General features: G+C 50.2%; 1 protein-coding gene across 1 annotated transcript in view; it reads right to left on the bottom strand.

Annotated features, from left to right (window-relative positions):
* Positions 1–21,445, bottom strand: part of dnah2 (dynein, axonemal, heavy chain 2) — a 244,930-nt gene that overhangs the window by 57,505 nt on the left and 165,980 nt on the right. The window contains 14 exon segments of the mRNA XM_052459726.1: positions 1,377–1,544; positions 3,418–3,567; positions 3,899–4,029; positions 4,472–4,557; positions 4,735–4,923; positions 9,511–9,577; positions 9,579–9,613; positions 9,953–10,177; positions 13,187–13,385; positions 13,635–13,726; positions 14,080–14,232; positions 20,175–20,333; positions 20,895–21,032; positions 21,180–21,316. Coding sequence (XP_052315686.1) covers positions 1,377–1,544; positions 3,418–3,567; positions 3,899–4,029; positions 4,472–4,557; positions 4,735–4,923; positions 9,511–9,577; positions 9,579–9,613; positions 9,953–10,177; positions 13,187–13,385; positions 13,635–13,726; positions 14,080–14,232; positions 20,175–20,333; positions 20,895–21,032; positions 21,180–21,316 — 1,929 coding nt within the window.

Genomic DNA, 21,445 nt, shown 5'->3' with positions numbered 1-21,445 from the left:
CCGAGATACTGTTGTGAAGAAGTTTAAAGCCGGATTTGGATACAAAAACATTTCCCAAGCTTTAAACATCCCAAGGAGCACTGTGCAAGCGATAATATTGAAATGGAAGGAGTATCAGACCACTGCAAATCTACCAAGACCTGGCCGTCCCTCTAAACTTTCAAGTCATACAAGGAGAAGATTGATCAGAGATGCAGCCAAGAGGCCCATGATCACTCTGGATGAACTGCAGAGATCTACAGCTGAGGTGGGAGACTCTGTCCATAGGACAACAATCAGTCGTATATTGCACAAATCTGGCCTTTATGGAAGAGTGGCAAGAAGAAAGCCATTTCTTAAAGATATCCATAAAAAGTGTCGTTTAAAGTTTGCCACAAGCCACCTGGGAGACACACCAAACATGTGGAAGAAGGTGCTCTGGTCAGATGAAACCAAAATTGAACTTTTTGGCAACAATGCAAAACGTTATGTTTGGCGTAAAAGCAACATAGCTCATCACTCTGAACACACCATCCCCACTGTCAAACATGGTGGTGGCAGCATCATGGTTTGGGCCTGCTTTTCTTCAGCAGGGACAGGGAAGATGGTTAAAATTGATGGGAAGATGGATGGAGCCAAATACAGGACCATTCTGGAAGAAAACCTGATGGAGTCTGCAAAAGACCTGAGACTGGGACGGAGATTTGTCTTCCAACAAGACAATGATCCAAAACATAAAGCAAAATCTACAATGGAATGGTTCAAAAATAAACATATCCAGGTGTTAGAATGGCCAAGTCAAAGTCCAGACCTGAATCCAATCGAGAATCTGTGGAAAGAACTGAAAACTGCTGTTCACAAATGCTTTCCATCCAACCTCACTGAGCTCGAGCTGTTTTGCAAGGAGGAATGGGAAAAAATGTCAGTCTCTCGATGTGCAAAACTGATAGAGACATACCCCAAGCGACTTACAGCTGTAATCGCAGCAAAAGGTGACGCTACAAAGTATTAACTTAAGGGGGCTGAATAATTTTGCACGCCCAATTTTTCAGTTTTTGATTTGTTAAAAAAGTTTGAAATATCCAATAAATGTCGTTCCACTTCATGATTGTGTCCCACTTGTTGTTGATTCTTCACAAAAAATAGTTTTATATCTTTATGTTTGAAGCCTGAAATGTGGCAAAAGGTCGCAAAGTTCAAGGGGCCGAATACTTTCGCAAGGCACTGTATATACCTCTGTCTCATACCTCTGTAGTGCAGTTGACTAGAAAGTCTCCCCCTCATTGGTTCCATTGTGCTAGGCAAGCTCAATCAAGCTCAGATGAAGTATTTGAAATGATTTCAAAAAGTATTAAAACCCATGTGCTGGTACTAGGTCATGTTTAATGGTCTCTTACCCTCTCTGAACTCCTGCTTGCGGTACTGCTTGGTGACTTCCACCTGGAAGACCAGGTACTCACAGATGGAGGCGGCCATCTTGGAAAGGCTCTGTCTGCCTGAGCCCCCGATGCCCACCAGCAGCATGTTCCCTCTGGGCTGGCTGATCACACGCACCACACGGGTTACTGAGGAACACACAACACACACACACACACACACACACACACACACACACACACACACACACACACACACACACACACACACACACACACACACACACACACACACACACACACACACACACACACACACACACACACACACACACACACACACACACACACACACACACACACACACACACACGTTGTTTGTTGTTTGTATGCTCAGCAAAGCTAGACACCAACACCCATCCCTAACCTGAAGATATTTTCTTGATGGGAAGTAAGAGCCAAAGTAATGAAAAGGTGAGACCAAACACCAGGGATGTGTTCTAACAGGATAAACTCCAGTGATAGCCTCTCTACACTGGCTTCCTGTTAAGGCAAGGGATGATTTCATGGTTTTACTGCTAACCTACAAAGCATTACAGGGGCTTGCTCCTACCTATCTCTCTGATTTGGTCCTGCCGTACGTACCTGCACGTACCCTACGGTCACAAGACGCAGGCCTGCTTACTGTCCCTAGAATTTCTTAGTAAACAGCTTATGGAATAGTCTGCCTACCCATGTGAGAGACGCAGACTCGGTCTCAACCTTTAACTTTATTGAAGACTCATCTCTTCAGTAGGTCCTATGATTGAGTGTAGTCTGGCCCAGGAGTGGGAAGGTGAACGCAAAGGCTCTGGAGCGACGAATCGCCCCTGCTGTCTCTGCCTGGCCGTTTCCCCTCTTTCTACTGGGATTCTCTGCCTCTAACCCTATTACAGTGGCTGAGTCACTGGCTTACTGGTGCTCTTCCATACCGTCCATAGGAGGGGTGCGTCACTTGAGTGGGTTGAGTCACTGACGTGATCTTCCTGTCTGGGTTGTCGCCCCCCTTGGGTTGTGCCGTGGCGGAGATCTTTGTGCTATACTCGGCCTTGTCTCAGGATGGTAAGTTGGTGGTTGAAGATATCCCTCTAGTGGTGTGGGGGCTGTGCTTTGGCAAAGTGGATGGGGTTATATCCTGCCTGGTTGGACCTGTCCGGGGGTATCATCGGATGGGGCCACAGTATCTCCCGATCCTGTCTCAGCCTCCAGTATTTATGCTGCTGTAGTTTTTGTGCTGGGGGGCTTATGTGTCTTATCCGGTGTCCTGTGTGAATTTAAGTATTCTCTGTGTGTGTGTGTGTGTGTGTGTGTGTGTGTGTGTGTGTGTGTGTGTGTGTGTGTGTGTGTGTGTGTGTGTGTGTGTGTGTGTGTGTGTGTGTGTGTGTGTGAGGACCTGTGCCCTAGGACCATGTCTCAGGACTGCCTGGCATGATGACTCCTTGCTGTCCCCAGTCCACCTGGCCGTGCTACTGCTCCAGTTTCAACTGTTCTGCCTGCGGCTATGGAACCCTGACCTGTTCACTGGAAGTGCTACCTGTCCCAGACCTGCTGTTTTCAACTCTCTAGAGACAGCAGGAGCGGTAGAGATACTCTCAATGATCATCTATGAAAAGCCAACTGACATTTACTTCTGAGGTGCTGACCTGTTGTACCCTCTACAACCACTGTGATTATTATTATTTGACCCTGCTGGGCATCTATGAACATTTGAACATCTTGGCCATGTTCTGTTATAATCTCCACCCGGCACAGCCAGAAGAGGACTGGCCACCCTTCAGAGCCTGGTTCCTCTCTAGGTTTCTTCCTAGGTTCTGGCCATTCAAGGGATTTTTTTCCTAGCCACCGTGCTTCTACACCTGCATTGCTTGCTGTTTGGGGTTTTAGGCTGTTTCTGTACAGCATGATGTATCAGCTGATGTAAGAACGCAGAATTGAACGCAGTATTCATACGTACTATACTGACTATACTGGCTACACTGACTATGATTATCATCATAGACGATCGATCTGTCCTACTACTCACCGTGTTCTATGGCGTCCCTGAACAGCACCAGGGACATGGCTACCACTCCAGGGGTCAGGTTGTAGTCCTCCAGCTGAGACTCCATGAAACCCTTCAACGTCTTCAAGTCCACTAGATCCTCATACACACGGTGCTCCTTCAGGAAGTCCCCTGAGAGAGAGAGACACACACACGCGCAAACACACGCACGTAGTTATATTGACATACAAGACGTCTGTGAACAACTCTCGGGAGACAGAGCTGTTGTAATCAATCAACCAACCAACCAGTCTACTAATTACAAACCACTCATTAATCAATACCTAAATCGATCCTTCATCCAGTCCCCTTGTCAATGTACACACACATCCATTCATCACTCAGACTAGTTAAAGAACAATCCATCCCATCCTCCCAGTCCCCTGTATGTGTGTGTATGTGTGTGTGTGTCTGTGTGTGTGTCTGTGTGTGTGTGATACCGCGAGTGAGCGTTTGTTAGTACCGAATATGGGTGGTTGTTTGTTGGGGCAGATGCTGTGGTAGGTGAGTTCAAACAGAGAGCCTAGTTTCTCAGCCAGCAGCCCTACGAAGGCCTCTGTGTCACTCTGGTCCACCAGACGGTCTGAGAACACCCTGGGGATGGGGAGAGAGGAGACCGGAGGAGTCCGTGCTGCATGTCACCCCAGGCAGACAGAATGTACACAGTATATACTGTAGTGGTAGAGACTATTGTCTCCTTGGGTACAATGAATGCTTCTCTTATCCTATGTCTTATTATAATATATTTAAGCTGCCCCGAGGGGGTGTGGTATACGGCCAATACACCGCGGCTAAGGGCTGTTCTTAGGCACGACACAACGCGGAGTGCCTGGATACAGCCCTTAGCCCTGGTATATTTGGCCATTTACCACAAACCTCTGAGGTGCCTTATTACTATTTTATAACTGGTTACCAAAGTAAGTAGAGCAGTAAAAATAACTGTTTTGTCAAACCCGTTGTATACCATGACTGACCGCCAATCAGCATTCAGGGCTGGAACCAGCCAGTGTATAACGAGGGATAGAGAGCAGTATACCTGAAGCACTCGTGTATCCACAGTCTGGTGATGCTCTGCTTGGTGTCGTGGAAGTCTCTGTGAGCTCGCAGTAAACCCTGGAACACCTTGACGAGGAGGAGACGACAGCTTATTGACGCACAGAAACACAAGTCCACTGTTAATCTATGCCTAAACCCCAGACACTGAACACCAGGATTAAGAGAGATTGAGTGAGAGTCGCGCGCGCGTGTGTGTGTGTGTGTATGTATGTCATGGCGTGTGTGTGTGTGTGTAGCGCCTACCCTGGAGATGTCTCTGAGGTTGAAGAGGTAGTGTATCTTGGCGGGTGTGGGCAGGAAGCGGGCGACGGTAGAGTAGTAGAGCTCCAAGGTGGCCTGAGTCAGGACAGAACCTATAGGCTTCACCTCCTCCTCAAACTCCTGCAGCTTCTGGTTGATCATAGTACCATAGATACGCTTAATCTGAGACTCCTGGAGAGAGAGGAGAGGAGAGGTGAGGTGAGGGAGGGAAGGAAGGAGGGATGAAAGAGGAGAGCGGGGGTGCAGGAGGAGAGGAAGGGGGAGGTGAGGGAGGGAGGGATGAAAGAGGAGAGCGGGGGTGCAGGAGGAGAGGAAGGGAGAGCACAAGAGCTTCTGAGTGATCATAGTGACGTAGATGTGCTTGATCTGAGACTCTTGGAGAGGGGGAGAGGAGTGAAAGAGGAGAAAACATGTACACCTGACCGAGTTGAGAGAGAGAAAGTGTGAAAATTGATAAGAGAGGCAGGGGAGAGGATAGAGGTAGAGGAAAGAGAGAGGATAGAGGAAGAGGATGGAGAGAGGATAGAGGAAGAAGATGGAGAGAGGATAGAGGAAGAAGATGGAGAGAGCAGGGGAGAGGATAGAGGAAGAGGATGGAGAGAGGATAGAGGAAGAAGATGGAGAGAGGATAGAGGAAGAAGATGGAGAGAGGATAGAGGAAGAGGATGGAGAGAGGATAGAGGAAGAAGAGGATGGAAGAGGATGCAGGGGAGAGGATAGAGGAAGAGGATGGAGAGAGGGGGAGAGGATAGAGGAAGAAGATGGAGAGAGGGAGAGGATAGAGGAAGAAGATGGAGAGAGCAGGGGAGAGGGAAGAGGATAGAGGAAGAGGATGGAGAGAGGATAGAGGTAGAGGATGGAGAGAGAGGGGAGAGGATAGAGGAAGAGGAAGAGGATGGAGAGAGGATAGAGGAAGAAGATGGAGAGAGCAGGGAGAGGATAGAGGAAGAGGATGGAGAGAGAGAGGAAGAAGATGGAGAGAGAGCATAGAGGAAGAAGAGATGGAGAGAGCAGGGAGGAGGAAGAAGATGGATGGGAGAGAGGATAGAGGAAGAGGATGGAGAGAGCAGGAGGAGAGGATAGAGGAGAGGATGGAGAGCAGGGGAGAGAGGGGGATAGATAGGAAGAGGATGGAGAGAGCAGGAGAGGATAGAGGAAGAGGATGGAGAGAGCAGGGGAGAGGATAGAGGAAGGAGAGGAAGAGGATGGAGAGAGATGGAAGAGAGGAGAGCAGGGAGAGAGGATAGAGGAAGAGGATGGAGAGAGCAGGGGAGAGGATAGAGGAAGAGGATGGAGAGGATAGAGGAAGGATGGAGAGAGGATAGAGGAAGAAGATGGAGAGAGCAGGGGAGAGGATAGAGGAAGAGGATGGAGAGGGGGAAGAGGAAGAGGATGGAGAGAGCAGGGGAGAGAGGAAGAGGATAGAGGAAGAGGAGAGGAGCAGGGGAGGGATAGGAGAGGAAGAGGATGGAGGAGGATGGAGAGAGCAGGGGAGAGGATAGAGGAAGAGGATGGAGAGAGCAGGGGAGAGGAGGAAGAGGATGGAGAGAGATAGAGCAGGGAGAGAGGAGAGGAAGAGGATGGAGAGAGCAGGGGAGAGGATAGAGGAAGAGGATGGAGAGAGCAGGGGAGAGGATAGAGGAAGAGGATGGAGAGAGCAGGGGAGGGAGAGGAAGAGGATGGAGAGAGCAGGGGAAGAGGATGGAGAGAGCAGGGGAGAGATAGAGGAAGAGGATGGAGAAGCAGGGGAGAGGATAGATGGAGAGAGCAGGGGGAGAGGATAGAGGAAGAGGATGGAGAGAGCAGGGGAGAGGAGAGGAAGAGGATGGAGAGAGCAGGGGAGAGGATAGAGGAAGAGGATGGAGAGAGCAGGGGAGAGGAAAGAGGATGGATGGAGAGAGCAGGGGAGAGGATAGAGGAAGAGGATGGAGAGAGCAGGGGAGAGGATAGAGGAAGAGGATGGAGAGAGCAGGGGAGAGGATAGAGGAAGAGGATGGAGAGAGCAGGGGAGAGGATAGAGGAAGAGGATGGAGAGAGCAGGGGAGAGGATAGAGGAAGAGGATGGAGAGAGCAGGGGAGAGGAGAGGAAGAGGATGGAGAGAGCAGGGGAGAGGAGAGGAAGAGGATGGAGAGAGCAGGGGAGAGGATAGAGGAAGATGGAGAGAGCAGGGGAGAGGATAGAGGAAGAGGATGGAGAGAGCAGGGGAGAGGATAGAGGAAGAGGATGGAGAGAGCAGGGGAGAGGAGAGGAAGAGGATGGAGAGAGCAGGGGAGAGGAGGGGAAGAGGATGGAGAGAGCAGGGGAGAGGATAGAGGAAGAGGATGGAGAGAGCAGGGGAGAGGATAGAGGAAGAGGATGGAGAGAGCAGGGGAGAGGAGAGGAAGAGGATGGAGAGAGCAGGGGAGAGGATAGAGGAAGAGGATGGAGAGAGCAGGGGAGAGGATAGAGGAAGAGGATGGAGAGAGCAGGGGAGAGGAGAGAGGAAGAGGATGGAGAGAGCAGGGGAGAGGATAGAGGAAGAGGATGGAGAGAGCAGGGAGAGGATGGAGAGGAGGAAGAGGATGGAGAGAGCAGGGGAGAGGAGAGGAAGAGGATGGAGAGAGCAGGGGAGAGGAGAGGAAGAGGATGGAGAGAGCAGGGGAGAGGATAGAGGAGAGGATGGAGAGAGCAGGGGAGAGGATAGAGGAAGAGGATGGAGAGAGCAGGGGAGAGGATAGAGGAAGAGGATGGAGAGAGCAGGGGAGAGGATAGAGGAAGAGGATGGAGAGAGCAGGGGAGAGGATAGAGGAAGAGGATGGAGAGAGCAGGGGAGAGGATAGAGGAAGAGGATGGAGAGAGCAGGGGGAGAGAGGAAGGATGCAACAGATGAGAGAATGAGAGAAAGGAGTGAAGGAGGACACATGTCAGAGGAGAGACGGTTCGAGAGGAGAAAGAGGGAGAATGTGAGAACAGATCAGATGGAGACATAACTCAGAGCAGAAGAAGAGTGATAATTGAAAAGAAAGATGAGGAGAGAAGAGGGGTGAGGTGGGAGGTAGGGGGAGGAGTGATCAAAAAAGAGACGTCAGAGAGAGAGAAAAGGGAGAAGCCGACAGAAAAATGAAAGGAAAAGGAGACATCCCATCCAGCCTGTCTGCTAAATGAGGGTGCAGTGGCACATTTTACTTGTTGTCATTATCATCATAAGGATAATCAGGGGAATTCTGCTGAGATGAAGAGAAAGAGATAGAGAAAGAGAGACAGGGTGGGGTGAGAGAGCGAGAGAGAGAGAGAGAGAGAGAGAGAGAGAGAGAGAGAGAGAGAGAGAGAGAGAGAGAGAGAGAGAGAGAGAGAGGATGATGGAGGATAACGTGTCAGAGAAAGAACAGACTCATTATCAGGAAACATGGCTCTGCAGTGATACTGACTGACCTGAAACACACAGGGCAGAGAGAGAGGGGATGAGGAGGACAGGGAGAGAAGAGAGAGAGGGGATGAGGAGGACAGGGAGATAAGAGAGAGAGGGGATGAGGAGGACAGGGAGAGAAGAGAGAGAGGGGATGAGGAAGACAGGGAGAGAAGAGAGAGAGGGGATGAGGAGGACAGGGAGAGAAGAGAGAGAGGGGATGAGGAGGACAGGGAGAGAAGAGAGAGAGGAGATGAGGACAGTGAGAGAAGAGAGGAGATGAGGAGGACAGGGAGAAGAGGAGAAGGAGATGAGGAGGACAGGGAGAGAAGAGGAGAAGGAGATGAGGAGGACAGGAGAGAAGAGGAGAGGGGATGAGGAGGACAGGGAGAGAAGAGAGAGAGGGGATGAGGAGGACAGGGAGAGAAGAGAGAAAGGGGATGAGGAGGACAGGGAGAGAAGAGAGAGAGGAGATGAGGACAGTGAGAGAAGAGAGGAGATGAGGAGGACAGGGAGAAGAGGAGAAGGAGATGAGGAGGACAGGGAGAGAAGAGGAGAAGGAGATGAGGAGGACAGGGAGAGAAGAGGAGAAGGGGATGAGGAGGACAGGGAGAGAAGAGGAGAAGGAGATGAGGAGGACAGGGAGAGAAGAGGAGAAGGAGATGAGGAGGACAGGGAGAGAAGAGGAGAAGGGGATGAGGAGGACAGGGAGAGAAGAGGAGAAGGAGATGAGGAGGACAGGGAGAGAAGAGGAGGAGGGGATGAGGAGGACAGGGAGAGAAGAGGAGAAGGAGATGAGGAGGACAGGGAGGGGAAGAGGAGAAAAAGAGGTGGTGAGGAATGTAGGCGATGAAGAAGGAGGGAGGTGACTAGCAGAGAAAAGGAGAGGGGAACGGAGGGGAAAGATTGCAGAGGAGGAGAAAGCAGCATTGAGCAGAAGCTGAATAAATGTGTGTGTGTGTGGTTATGTGGTTGTGTGTGTGTGTGTGTGGTTATGTGGTTGTGTGTGTGGTTATGTGTGTGTGGTTATGTGGTTGTGTGTGTGTGTGTGGTTATGTGGTTGTGTGTGTGTGTGTGTGGTTATGTGGTTGTGTGTGTGGTTATGTGGTTGTGTGTGTGGTTATGTGGTTGTGTGTGTGGTTATGTGTGTGTGTTGGTTGTGTGTGTGGTTATGTGGTTGTGTGTGTGTGTGTGGTTATGTGGTTGTGTGTGGTTATGTGTTTGTGTGTGTGTGTGGTTATGTGTTGTGTGTGTGTGGTTATATGTGTGTGTGTGTGTGATTATGTGTTTGTGTGTGTGTGTGGTTATGTGTGTGTGTGTGTGTGGTTATGTGTTTGTGTGTGTGTGTGTTATGTGTGTGTGTGTGACTGACAGTAGGGAAGGTCATGTTGATGAGGTTGAAGCGGCTCTGCAGGCGGCCTGAGATGTGAGTCCTCCCCACCGGGTGGACCCATAGACGCCAGCAGGAACATGTCCTGTACACACACACACACACACACACACACACACACACACACACACACACACACACACACACACACACACACACACACACACACACACACACACACACACACACAGGTTAAAACAGCCCATTCAGCACAAACAAATTCACACAGGCATCTGCATAGAATGTATGAACACGTGCAGCACACACATAAACCGAAAGATTAATTCAACACACAGACACACAACTGTCCGAAAACAAAATACCTAAAAATAGATACCTAAGGAGAGGGAACTAAGTTCTTAGTAATAACGAGTCCGTCCGTCCCCCACACACACGGCTTGTCGTACCTCCCCCCTCATCTCACCTTGACACACTTGAGGGTCTGTTTCTGCCGGTCGTACCAGAAGCCGTAGTCGATCCAGAGGCGGAGCAGCTCCAGCGGAGGCTGGGAGCCAAAGTCGTCGTTGGCCGGCATGTTCAGGTCGTCCAGGAAGGCCAGCATGCGCTTACCGCCCACAGGCACATACACACCTTTAGTCCTCTTCTCCACACGGCTCTCAATGATGGCCTGTACGTTGTTGGACGTGGTCTGAACAGGTGGAGACAGAGGGGAGTGGGGGGACTGGTTAGATGGGGAGACAGAGGGGGACTGTGTGTGTGTGTGTGTGTGTGTGTGTGTGTGTGTGTGTGTGTGTGTGTGTGTGTGTGTGTGTGTGTGTGTGTGTGTGTGAGAGAGAGTGAGAGCGATAGAGAGAGTGAGAGTGAGAGAGAGCGAGAGGGGCCGGTCGGGTGTGTGTGTGAGAGAAAGCGATAGAGAGAGGGGCCGGTCAGGTGTGTGTGAGGGAGAGCGATAGAGAGAGGGGCCGGTCGGGTGTGTATGAGAGAGAGAGCGATAGAGAGAGGGGCCGGTCGGGTGTGTGAGAGAGCGATAGAGAGAGGGGCCGGTCAGGGTGTATGAGAGAGAGCGATAGAGAGAGGGGCCGGTCGGGTGTGTGTGAGGGAGAGCGATAGAGAGAGGGGCCGGTCAGGGGTGTGTGAGAGAAAGCCATAGAGAGGGGGCCGGCCGGGTGTGTGTGAGAGAGAGCGATAGAGAGAGGGGCCGGTCGGGTGTGTATGAGAGAGAGCGATAGAGAGAGGGGCCGGTCGGGTGTGTGTGAGGGAGAGCGATAGAGAGAGGGGCCGGTCGGGTGTGTATGAGAGAGAGCGATAGAGAGAGGGGCCGGTCGGGTGTGTGTGAGGGAGAGCGATAGAGAGAGGGGCCGGTCAGGGGTGTATGAGAGAGAGCGATAGAGAGAGGGGCCGGTCGGGTGTGTGTGAGGGAGAGCGATAGAGAGAGGGGCCGGTCGGGTGTGTGTGAGAGAAAGCGATAGAGAGAGGGGCCGGTCGGGTGTGTGTGAGAGAAAGCGATAGAGAGAGGGGCCGGTCGGGTGTGTGTGAGAGAAAGCGATAGAGAGAGGGGCCGGTCGGGTGTGTGTGAGGGAGAGCGATAGAGAGAGGGGCCGGTCGGGTGTGTATGAGAGAGAGCGATAGAGAGAGGGGCCGGGTCGGGTGTGTGTGAGGAGAGCGATAGAGAGAGGGGGCCGGTCAGGGGTGTATGAGAGAAAGCCATAGAGAGAGGGGCTGGTCGGGTGTGTGTGAGAGAAAGCGATAGAGAGAGGGGCCGGTCGGGTGTGTGTGAGAGAAAGCGACAGAGAGAGGGGCCGGTCAGGTGTGTGTGAGAGAAAGCGATAGAGAGAGGGGCCGGTCGGGTGTGTGTGAGAGAAAGCGATAGAGAGAGGGGCCGGTCGGGTGAGTGTGAGAGAAAGCGATAGAGAGAGGGGCCGGTCGGGTGTGTGTGAGAGAAAGCGACAGAGAGAGGGGCCGGTCGGGTGTGTGTGAGAGAAAGCGACAGAGAGAGGGGCCGGTCGGGTGTGTGTGAGAGAAAGCGATAGAGAGAGGGGCCGGTCGGGTGTGTGTGAGAGAAAGCGATAGAGAGAGGGGCCGGTCGGGTGTGATGAGAGAAAGCGACAGAGAGAGGGGCCGGGTCGGGTGTGTGAGAGAAAGCGACAGAGAGAGGGGCCGGTCGGGTGTGTGTGAGAGAAAGCGACAGAGAGAGGGGCCGGTCGGGTGTAATGAGAGAAAGCGATAGAGAGAGGGGCCGGTCGGGTGTGTGAGAGAAAGCGACAGAGAGAGGGGCCGGTCGGGTGTGTGTGAGAGAAAGCGACAGAGAGAGGGGCCGGTCGGGTGTGTGTGAGAGAAAGCGATAGAGAGAGGGGCCGGTCGGGTGTGTGTGAGAGAAAGCGATAGAGAGAGGGGCCGGTCGGGTGTGTGTGAGAGAAAGCGACAGAGAGAGGGGCCGGTCGGGTGTGTGAGAGAAAGCGACAGAGAGAGGGGCCGGTCGGGTGTGTGTGAGAGAAAGCGACAGAGAGAGGGGCCGGTCGGGTGTGTGTGAGAGAAAGCGACAGAGAGAGGGGCCGGTCGGGTGTGTGTGAGAGAAAGCGACAGAGAGAGGGGCCGGTCGGGTGTGTGTGAGAGAAAGCGATAGAGAGAGGGGTTATAAAGAGTACAAGGGATAAGGTAGCTACAGGAAGAGAAGTATTAGCCAGAGTAAAAGAGGTTTACATTAGTGAAAAGGGAACAGCAGAAGACTGACCGAGCCACAGAGGGGTTCACAGAGGGGTTCACAGAGTGAACAGTAGATGGATGGACCGACGGACACAGAGTTGATGGTCTCTCTCTCCAACTTTACCGCCAAACCCCCCCCCCCCCCTTCCCAAGTTATCCAGGTGATGTTAATGATAATGGTTGGATGTGATGGATAATGATAATGGTTGGATGTGATGGATAATGATAATGGTGGTGCGGCTTTTATGAGGACTTCCATCACACAACCTCCTGTAATGTAATGAGTGTTTGGGTGTGTGTGTGTGTGTGTGTGTGTGTGTGTGTGTGTGTGTGTGTGTGTGTGTGTGTGTGTGTGCATCAGGGTTGGTGGGCGGTGGGCCGTGCAGCCCGGCGTACGTGACTCAGCTAATTTCAGCGCCTTGCGAGTGAGTGAGAGCCGTGTACTCTGAAATGGTAGGAACCTGAGCTGAAGTGAAGGCTGTTCAACCCGGTGTAGCAAACCAACACACACACACACACACACACACACACACACACACACACACACACACACACACACACACACACACACACACACACACACACACACACACACACCTGCACTCACTTTAATCATAGTTTATTACCCCCTACTCTGCCTCTGGAAGCTGTGGCGGCTGGTCCAAAGTATTTCTAGCTGGAGATTATGGCTTTAATCTAAGCCTCACATGAACAGTGCAATGTAGGATCTACAGTGAAATCTTAATAATAGACATTGAACATTTTGTTTGGCATAAATAGTGTAACATGTCCCATTATATAGAACTTAGCGTGAGAAGACTGTGGTTGGAGGAAGCTGAGAGGTTGGTGGAAGGTTGTGCTGGTTTGGTGGAAGGTTACATGAAGGTTGGCAGGGCGGTTACTGTGAAGTTACTGATATGTCACAGCTAGGTGGTTTGGGGATTGATGGAAGGTTCCAGGAAGGTTGTTTCGAGGTTTGTCGGTCCTGTCTCACCTGTGAGGACATGTTGACAGTGAGGACCGCCCACTTGGAGGAGTCCAGTCCCTGCAGAACACTCTGTGCCACCGAGGTCTTCCCCGTGCCCACCGGACCCGTCATCAACACCGGGTACTGCCCCGTCACCAGAGCACGCACCAGGAAGTTGTAACGCACCGTGTCCACCGTGGGAACCATGATCTTGTAGAACGGAGCACTGGGGGAGGGAGAGAGGGAAGGACGGGATGGAAAGAGATGACCGGAGGTTGGGTAAGGTGACAAGATGGATGGATGATATTGAGAGAAGAGATAGAGAGGACAGATAAACAACAGAATAAAATCAAACACACCGCTTTACAATACCACAGCCAGACCAGGGCGCGCGCACGCGCACACACACACGGACACACACACACACGGACACGCACACGGACACGCACACACACGGACACACACACATACTCACTTGGCGGGGTAGCGCCAGCCCTTGAGCAGCTTGTCCTCAAAGGAGGCCCAGGTCTTGTTCTTCGTGTCCACATAATACTCATAGATGGTGTCCTGGAAGGGACAAATGGAAAAACAAGACATCAGTGACACAATTCAACATCTGTGCATAAATACAGTCAATATAGTGTATGGTAATATAAACCTAGAAATGGATTTCAAACATGTGTTTGAAATGTGCATAAAATACAGTACTACAAAAACATAAATGAAGAAATGAGATGAGAAATATGTTAGAAACATATGTTAATAAAATGAAGATTTTCTTTCATTGTGACAGGCACTGTGTATGTGTGTGTGTGTGTGTGTGTGTGTGTGTGTGTGTGTGTGTGTGTGTGTGTGTGTGTGTGTGTGTGTGTGTGTGTGTGTGTGAGCACTCGTGCATGTGTGTGTCTTCATGCCCCCACCTTATTGGGGAAGGTACCCTCCATCTCCCTGAGGAAGTTGTCGATCGTCTTACGACCGCCCTCGTCGACCGAGGCACAGATGGACCAGATGAGACTGAAGATGAACCACAACTCAACCATACGACCGTAGTGGTCAGAGTCAGAGGGGTTCACCTGGGTGGAGAGACAGGGAGGGAGAGAGAGAGACAGGGAGGGAGAGAGAGAGAGAGAGAGAGGGGGGGAATAGACAGAGAGAGAGAGAGACGGGGGGAATAGACAGAGAGAGAGAGAGAGAGAGAGAGAGAGAGAGAGAGAGAGAGAGAGAGAGAGAGAGAGAGAGAGAGAGAGAGTCTGTATTGAACCATACAAGGAATACACATACTCTACAAAATGTTGGGTCGTTTGGTTGACCCAACTCCTGGGTTGCAGGTGTTGGGTCATTCAGTTGTGTTGTTCTCTTTCAAAACTGCTGGGTTATTGATGCTGGGTGCTGGGTCATTGATGCTGGGTTATTGATGCGGGGTGCTGGGTTATTGATGCTGGGTTATTGATGCAGGGTGCTGGGTTATTGATGCTGGGTTATTGATGCTGGGTAATTGATGCTGGGTGCTGGGTCATTGATGCTGGGTGCTGGGTCATCGATGTTGGGTTATTGATGCTGGGTTATTGATGCTGGGTGCTGGGTTATTGATGCTGGGTTATTGATGCGGGGTGCTGGGTTATTGATGCTGGTTATTGATGCTGCTGGTAATTGATGCTGGGTGCTGGGTCATTGATGCTGGGTGCTGGGTCATTGATGCTGGGTTATTGATGTGGGGTGCTGGGTTATTGATGCTGGGTTATTGATGCTGGGTGCTGGGTCATTGATGCTGGGTGCTGGGTCATCGATGTTGGGTTATTGATGCTGGGTTATTGATGCTGGGTGCTGGGTTATTGATGCTGGGTGCTGGGTTATTGATGCTGGGTGCTGGGTTATTGATGCTGGGATATTGATGCTGGGTACTGGGTCATTGATGCTGGGTGCTGGGTTATTGGTGCTGGATAATTGATGCTGGGTTATTGATGCTGGGTTATTGATGCTGGGTGCTGGGTTATTGATGCTGGGTTACTGATGTTGGATGCTGGGTTATTGATGCTGGGTCAGTGATGCTGGGTGCTGGGTTATTGATGCTGGGTTATTGATGCTGGGTCAGTGATGCTGGGCACTGGGTCAGTGATGCTGGGTGCTGGGTCAGTGATGCTGGGTTATTGATGCTGGGTCATTGATGCTGGGTTATTGATGCTGGGTTATTGAGATATGACCCAGCGGCAGTGCTTGACTTGGGCAGGAGCTCAGTACAGGCACCTCAAATGTTCTCCTGCTTGAGCTCCTCATAGAATATTAGCTCAAAAGTACTGTGGAGCTCAGGCAGCTAAATATAAATAGTACCGGCACCCAAATTGAGTACTGGCACCTATTTGACTTCCGGATTAAGTGGGCATTGTGTCAAGAAGCAGTGCGGCTTCTTGCCTGGGTCGTGTTGCGGAGGACGCACGGCTCTCGACCTTCGCATTCTCCTGCACGGGAGTTGTAGCGATGGGACCGTAACTACCAATTCGATACCATGAAATTGGGGTAAATAAAAAATGTACAATAAAAGAATAACTGCACCGCAGATTGCAGCCCAAATAAATGCATCACACAGTTCAAGTATCAGACACATCTCAACATCAACTGTTCAGAGGAGACCGTCTGAATCAGGCCTTCATGGTCAGCTGCAAATAAACCACAACTAAAGGACACCAATGAGAAGAAGAGACTTGCTTGGCCCAAAAAACATGAGCAATGGACACTTAGACCGGTGAAAATCTGTCCTTTGGTCTGATGAGTCCAAATTTGAGATTTTTGGTTCCAACCGCCGTGAGACGCAGAGGAAGTGAACGGATCTCTGCATGTGTGGTTCCCACCGTGAAGCATGGAGGAGGAGGTGTGATGGTGTGGGGGTGCTTTGCTGGTGACACTATCTGTGATTTATTTAGAAATCAAGGCACACTTAACCAGCATGGCTACCACAGCATTCTGCAGCGATTCGCCATCACATCTGGTCTGCGCTTAGTGAGACTATGATTTGTTTTTCAACAGGACAATGACCCAACACACCTCCAGGCTGTGTAAGGACTATTTGACCAAAAAGGAGAGTGATGGAGTGCTGCATCAGATGACCTGGCCTCCACAATCCCCGACCTCAACCAAATTGAGATGGTTTGTGTAACGATGTGTGCTGAGAGTCGGGAAGCATGTTCAGGGAGTGAGTATTTTAATAAATAAACGGAACATAATACAAAACAAGTAAACACGAACAGCACACAGACATGACACAGAAAGAGGAACAATACGCCTCGGGAAGGAACCAAAGGGAGTGACATAAACAGTTGAAGTTGGAAGTTTAAATACACCATAGCCAAATACATTTCAACTCTGTTATTCACAATTTCTGACATATTAACCCTTGTAAAAATTCCCTGTCTTAGGTCAGTTATGATTACCACATTATTTTAAGAATGTGAAATGTCAGAATGATAGTTGAGAGAATGATTTAATTTATTTCAGCTTTTATTTCTTTCATCATAATCCCAGTGGGTCAGAAGATTACATACACTCAATTAGTATTTGGTAGGATTGGTCATTTTGTCCTATTCCTCCTGACAGAGCTGGTGTAACTGAGTCAGGTTTGTAGGCCTCCTTGCTTGCACATGCTTTTTCAGTTCTGCCCACAAGTGTTCTATAGGATTGAGGTCAGGGCTTTGTGATGGCCTCTCCAATACCTTGACTTTGTTGTCCTTAAGCCATTTTGCCACAACTTTGGAAGTATGCTTGGGGTCATTGTCCATTTGGAAGACCCATTTGCGACCAAGCTTTAACTGATGTCTTGAGATGTTGCTTCAATATATTAACATCATTTTCCTTCACATGATGCCATCTATTTTGTGAGGCATGATGCTGCCACCCCCGTGCTTCACGGTTGGGATGTGTTCTTCGGCTTGCAAGCCTCCCCTTTTTCCTCCAAACATAACGATGGTCATTATGGCCAAACAATTCTATTTTTGTTTCATCAGACCAGAAGACATTTCTCCAAAAAGTACAATGTTTGTCCCCATGTGCAGTTGCACACCGTAGTCTGGCTTTTTCATGGCGGTTCTGGAACAGTGGCATCTTCCTTGTTGAGCGGTCTTTCAGGTTATGTCGATATAGGACTCGTTTTACTATTGATACTTTTGTACCTGTTTCCTCCAGCATCTTCAAAAGGTCCTTTGCTGGTGTTCTGGGATTGATTTGCACTTTTCGCACCAAAGTACGTTCATCTCTAGGAGACAGAACACGTCTCCTTCCTGAGCAGTATGACGGCTGCGTGGTCCCATGGTGTTTATACTTGCATACTATTGTTGCATACTATTGTACAGATGAACGTGGTACCTTCAGGTGTTGTAAATTGCTCCCAAGGAGGAACCAGACTTGTTGAGGTCTACAATTTTTTTCTGAGGTTTTGGCTGATTAGATTATTTTTGATTTTGATTTCCACATGATGTCAAGCAAAGAGGCACTGAGTTTGAAGGTAGGCCTTGAAATACATCTACAGGTACACCTCCAATTGGCTCAAATTATGTAAATTAGCCTATCAGAAGCAGAAGCCATGACATAATTTTCTGGGATTTTCCAAGCTGTTTAAAGGCACAGTCAACTTAGTGTATGTAAACTTCTGACCCACTGGAATTGTGATACAGTGAGTCATAAGTGAAATAATCTGTCTGAAAACAATTGTTGAAAAAATTACTTGAGTCATGCACAATCATCAAGTTTGCGGACGACACAACAGTGGTAGGCTTGATTACCAACAACGACGAGACGGCCTACAGGGAGGAGGTGAGGGCCCTCGGAGTGTGGTGTCAGGAAAATAACCTCACACTCAACGTCAACAAAACTAAGGAGATGATTGTGGACTTCAGGAAACAGCAGAGGGAACACCCCCCCTATCCACATCGATGGAACAGTAGTGGAGAGGGTAGCTAGTTTTAAGTTCCTCGGCATACACATCACAGACAAACTGAATTGGTCCACTCACACTGACAGCGTCGTGAAGAAGGCGCAGCAGCGCCTATTCAACCTCAGGAGGCTGAAGAAATTCGGCTTGTCACCAAAAGCACTCACAAACTTCTACAGATGCACAATCGAGAGCATCCTGGCGGGCTGTATCACCGCCTGGTAAGGCAACTGCTCCACCCTCAACCGTAAGGCTTTCCAGAGGGTAGTGAGGACTGCACAACGCATCACCGGGGGCAAACTACCTGCCCTCCAGGACACCTACACCACCCGATGTCACAGGAAGGCCATAAAGATCATCAAGGACAACAACATCCCGAGCCACTGCCTGTTCACCCCGCTATCATCCAGAAGGCGAGGTCAGTACAGGTGCATCAAAGCTGGGACCGAGAGATTGAAAAACAGCTTCTATCTCAAGGCCATCAGACTGTTAAACAGCCACCGCTAACATTGAGTGGCTGCTGCCAACACACTGACACTGACTCAACTCCAGCCACTTTAATAATGGGAATTGATGGGAAATGATGTAAAATATATCACTAGCCACTTTAAACAATGCTACCTAATATAATGTTTACATACCCTACATTATTCATCTCATATGTATACGTATATACTGTACTCTATATCATCTACTGCATCTTTATGTAATACATGTATCACTAGCCACTTTAACTATGCCACTTTGTTTACATACTCATCTCATATGTATATACTGTACTCGATACCATCTACTGTATATTGCCTATGCCGCTCTGTATCATCACTCATTCATATATCTTTATGTACATATTCTTTATCCCCTTACACTGTGTATAAGACAGTAGTTTTGGAATTGTTAGTTAGATTACTTGTTGGTTATTACTGCATTGTCGGAACTAGAAGCACAAGCATTTCGCTACACTCACATTAACATCTGCTAACCATGTGTATGTGACAAATACAATTTGATTTGATTTGATGTAGATGTCCTAACCGACTTGCCAACACTATAGTTTGTTAACAAGAAATTTGTGGAGTTGTTGAAAAACAAGTTTTATTGACTCCAACCTAAGTGTATGTAAACTTCCGACTTCAACTGTATAGAGCAGGTAGTCAAGCAGGTGATAGAGCCTAGGTGAGTCTAATGGAAGGAAGGAGCTCAGGAAGGAGCACCTGCGACCTACAGCGCATGTGCTCGTAACGATGGTGACAGGTGTGCGCCATAACGACCAGCCTGCTGACCTAGAGCCCGGACAGGGAGCACATGTGACAGTACCCCTCCCCGACACGCGGCTCCAGTCGCAGGACGTCGACCAAAATGAGGATCCCGGGGATCAGGAGCGGACCGGTCACCTCTGCTGAGGTGCGGGAAACCTGTCACCTACAGCGCTGGAGAGAGAGCATACTTGATGGTACCGCCTCCCCGGCACGTTCGGGCTCCAGCCGCAGGACACCAATCAAAGGGACGATCCCGGGGATCCGGAGCGGACCGGCCTCCTCCACTGAGGCGCAGAAACCTGAACCAGCTGAGGCGTGAGAGCCTGATGAGCCGGCTGAGACCTCCCCAGTTGCCTCGGTCGAGTCAAAATATCCGAGTGTAACGGATGTGAAACGGCTAGCTTAGTTAGCGGTGGTACGTGCTAAATAGCGTTTCAATCGGTGACGTCACCTGCTCTGAGATCTTGAAGTAGTAGTTCCCCTTGCTCTGCAAGGGCCGCGGCTTTTGTGGAGCGATGGGTAGCAATGCTTCGTGGGTGACTGTTGTTGATGTGTGCAGAGGGTCCCTGGTTCACGCCCGGGTATGGGCGAGGGGACGGTCTAAAGTTATACTGTTACACAAGGGTGTGTTCTGTCCAATACTTACCCAGTGCTGGGTACTAAATAACCTAAATTGGGTTGTTTTTAACCCAGCATTTGTTTTGCGTGTATCGTGCTTCAATGAGGCAGTGAGATAAACAGTTTGTTTCACATGTCAACTTAAGGGAGATAAATTTGCCAGTATTAATTGATTAGTTAGTGTTGCCAGACTGTTTCTGTTGGTTGCCATGGTACATACCCCGTTGTCGGGTGTGGCCAGTGAGTCGTAGAGGCGGCAGAGGGAGGAGACTCCATTGAGATCGGTGATGGCCACCAGCTCCTTACAGCTGCGCCTCTTGAACGCTATGGTCTTCTCTATGTACCTATCAAACAACCGCTTCAGGTAGTCCACTTCAACCTGCAGGGAGATGGAGGGAGGCAGAGAGAGAGGGGAGGGGGGAGAGGGGAAGAGAAGGGAAAGAAGGGGAGAGGGAGGCAGAGAGAGAGGGGAGGGGGGAGAGGGGAAGAGAAGAGAAAGAAGGGGGAGAGGGAGGCAGAGAGAGAGGGGGAGAGGGGAAGAGAAGGGAAAGAAGGGGGAGAGGGAGGGGGGAGAGAGGGGGAGGGGAAGAGAAGAGAAAGAAGGGGGAGAGGGAGGCAGAGAGAGAGGGGAGGGGGGAGAGGGGAAGAGAAGGGAAAGAAGGGGGAGAGGGAGGGGGAGAGAGGGAGGGGGAGGGGGAGAGGGGAAGAGAAGAGAAGAGAAAGAAGGGGGAGAGAGTGCAAGCAAAAGAGGCAAAAAGGGGAGAGAGGGAAGGAGAGGACACAGAAGGAAAGGAGGGAGGGAGAGGGAGAGAGGTGAGGGGGGAGACCGACGGGGGCAAGGAAGAGAGAGAGAGAGGAGAGAGGAAAGAGAATATAAAGGGTTAATAATCAGGGCACCTTCATACAGTAGGTTAAACCTGTGGTGCAGCTAGCCTGTTACCTTCTGTCGTTTGTCCATCCAGGACTGGACGTAGGGCTTCCAGCCCAGGTCTGAGCAGTCGTTGTAGACCATCCCACAGCGAGAAACGGTGGCTGGGGAAGCCTGGGACAGGTCCTCACACTCAAACAACAGAGACACCTACACACACAATACAAAATAAGATGATACTATATACTGTACTATTTGTAGTATATCATTTTGAATGCAGACGTGTCTGTGTGTCTGTGTGTTTGTGTGTGTGTGTGTGTGTGTGTGTGCGCGCGCATGTGGGCGCTTGCATGTCACCTGTTCTGGCATGGAGATTCTCTCTCCGTTGATGAGAGTGAGAACCTTGTTGTCGTCCATGACAGAGTTCATGCTCTCGATCCACAGAGTGTCCACCGGGCCGTCAAAAATGATCCACTTCTCATCAGGCTTCTCATCTGGGCCCAGGGGCAGTGGGAAGGAGGGAGGGGGACAAGGTTAAGAGTGGGGCAGACACACACGCATGCACGTACGTAGACATACACACGCAAATCACAACACAAACTGTGTCATCGTCAATCTCATAC

The sequence above is a fragment of the Oncorhynchus keta genome, chromosome 13, assembly GCF_023373465.1.
Source record: "Oncorhynchus keta strain PuntledgeMale-10-30-2019 chromosome 13, Oket_V2, whole genome shotgun sequence".
In the NCBI taxonomy this organism is placed as follows: domain Eukaryota; kingdom Metazoa; phylum Chordata; class Actinopteri; order Salmoniformes; family Salmonidae; genus Oncorhynchus; species Oncorhynchus keta.
Note: the sequence above shows the minus strand (reverse complement) of the source record. Positions and strands in the feature narration are given on the sequence as shown.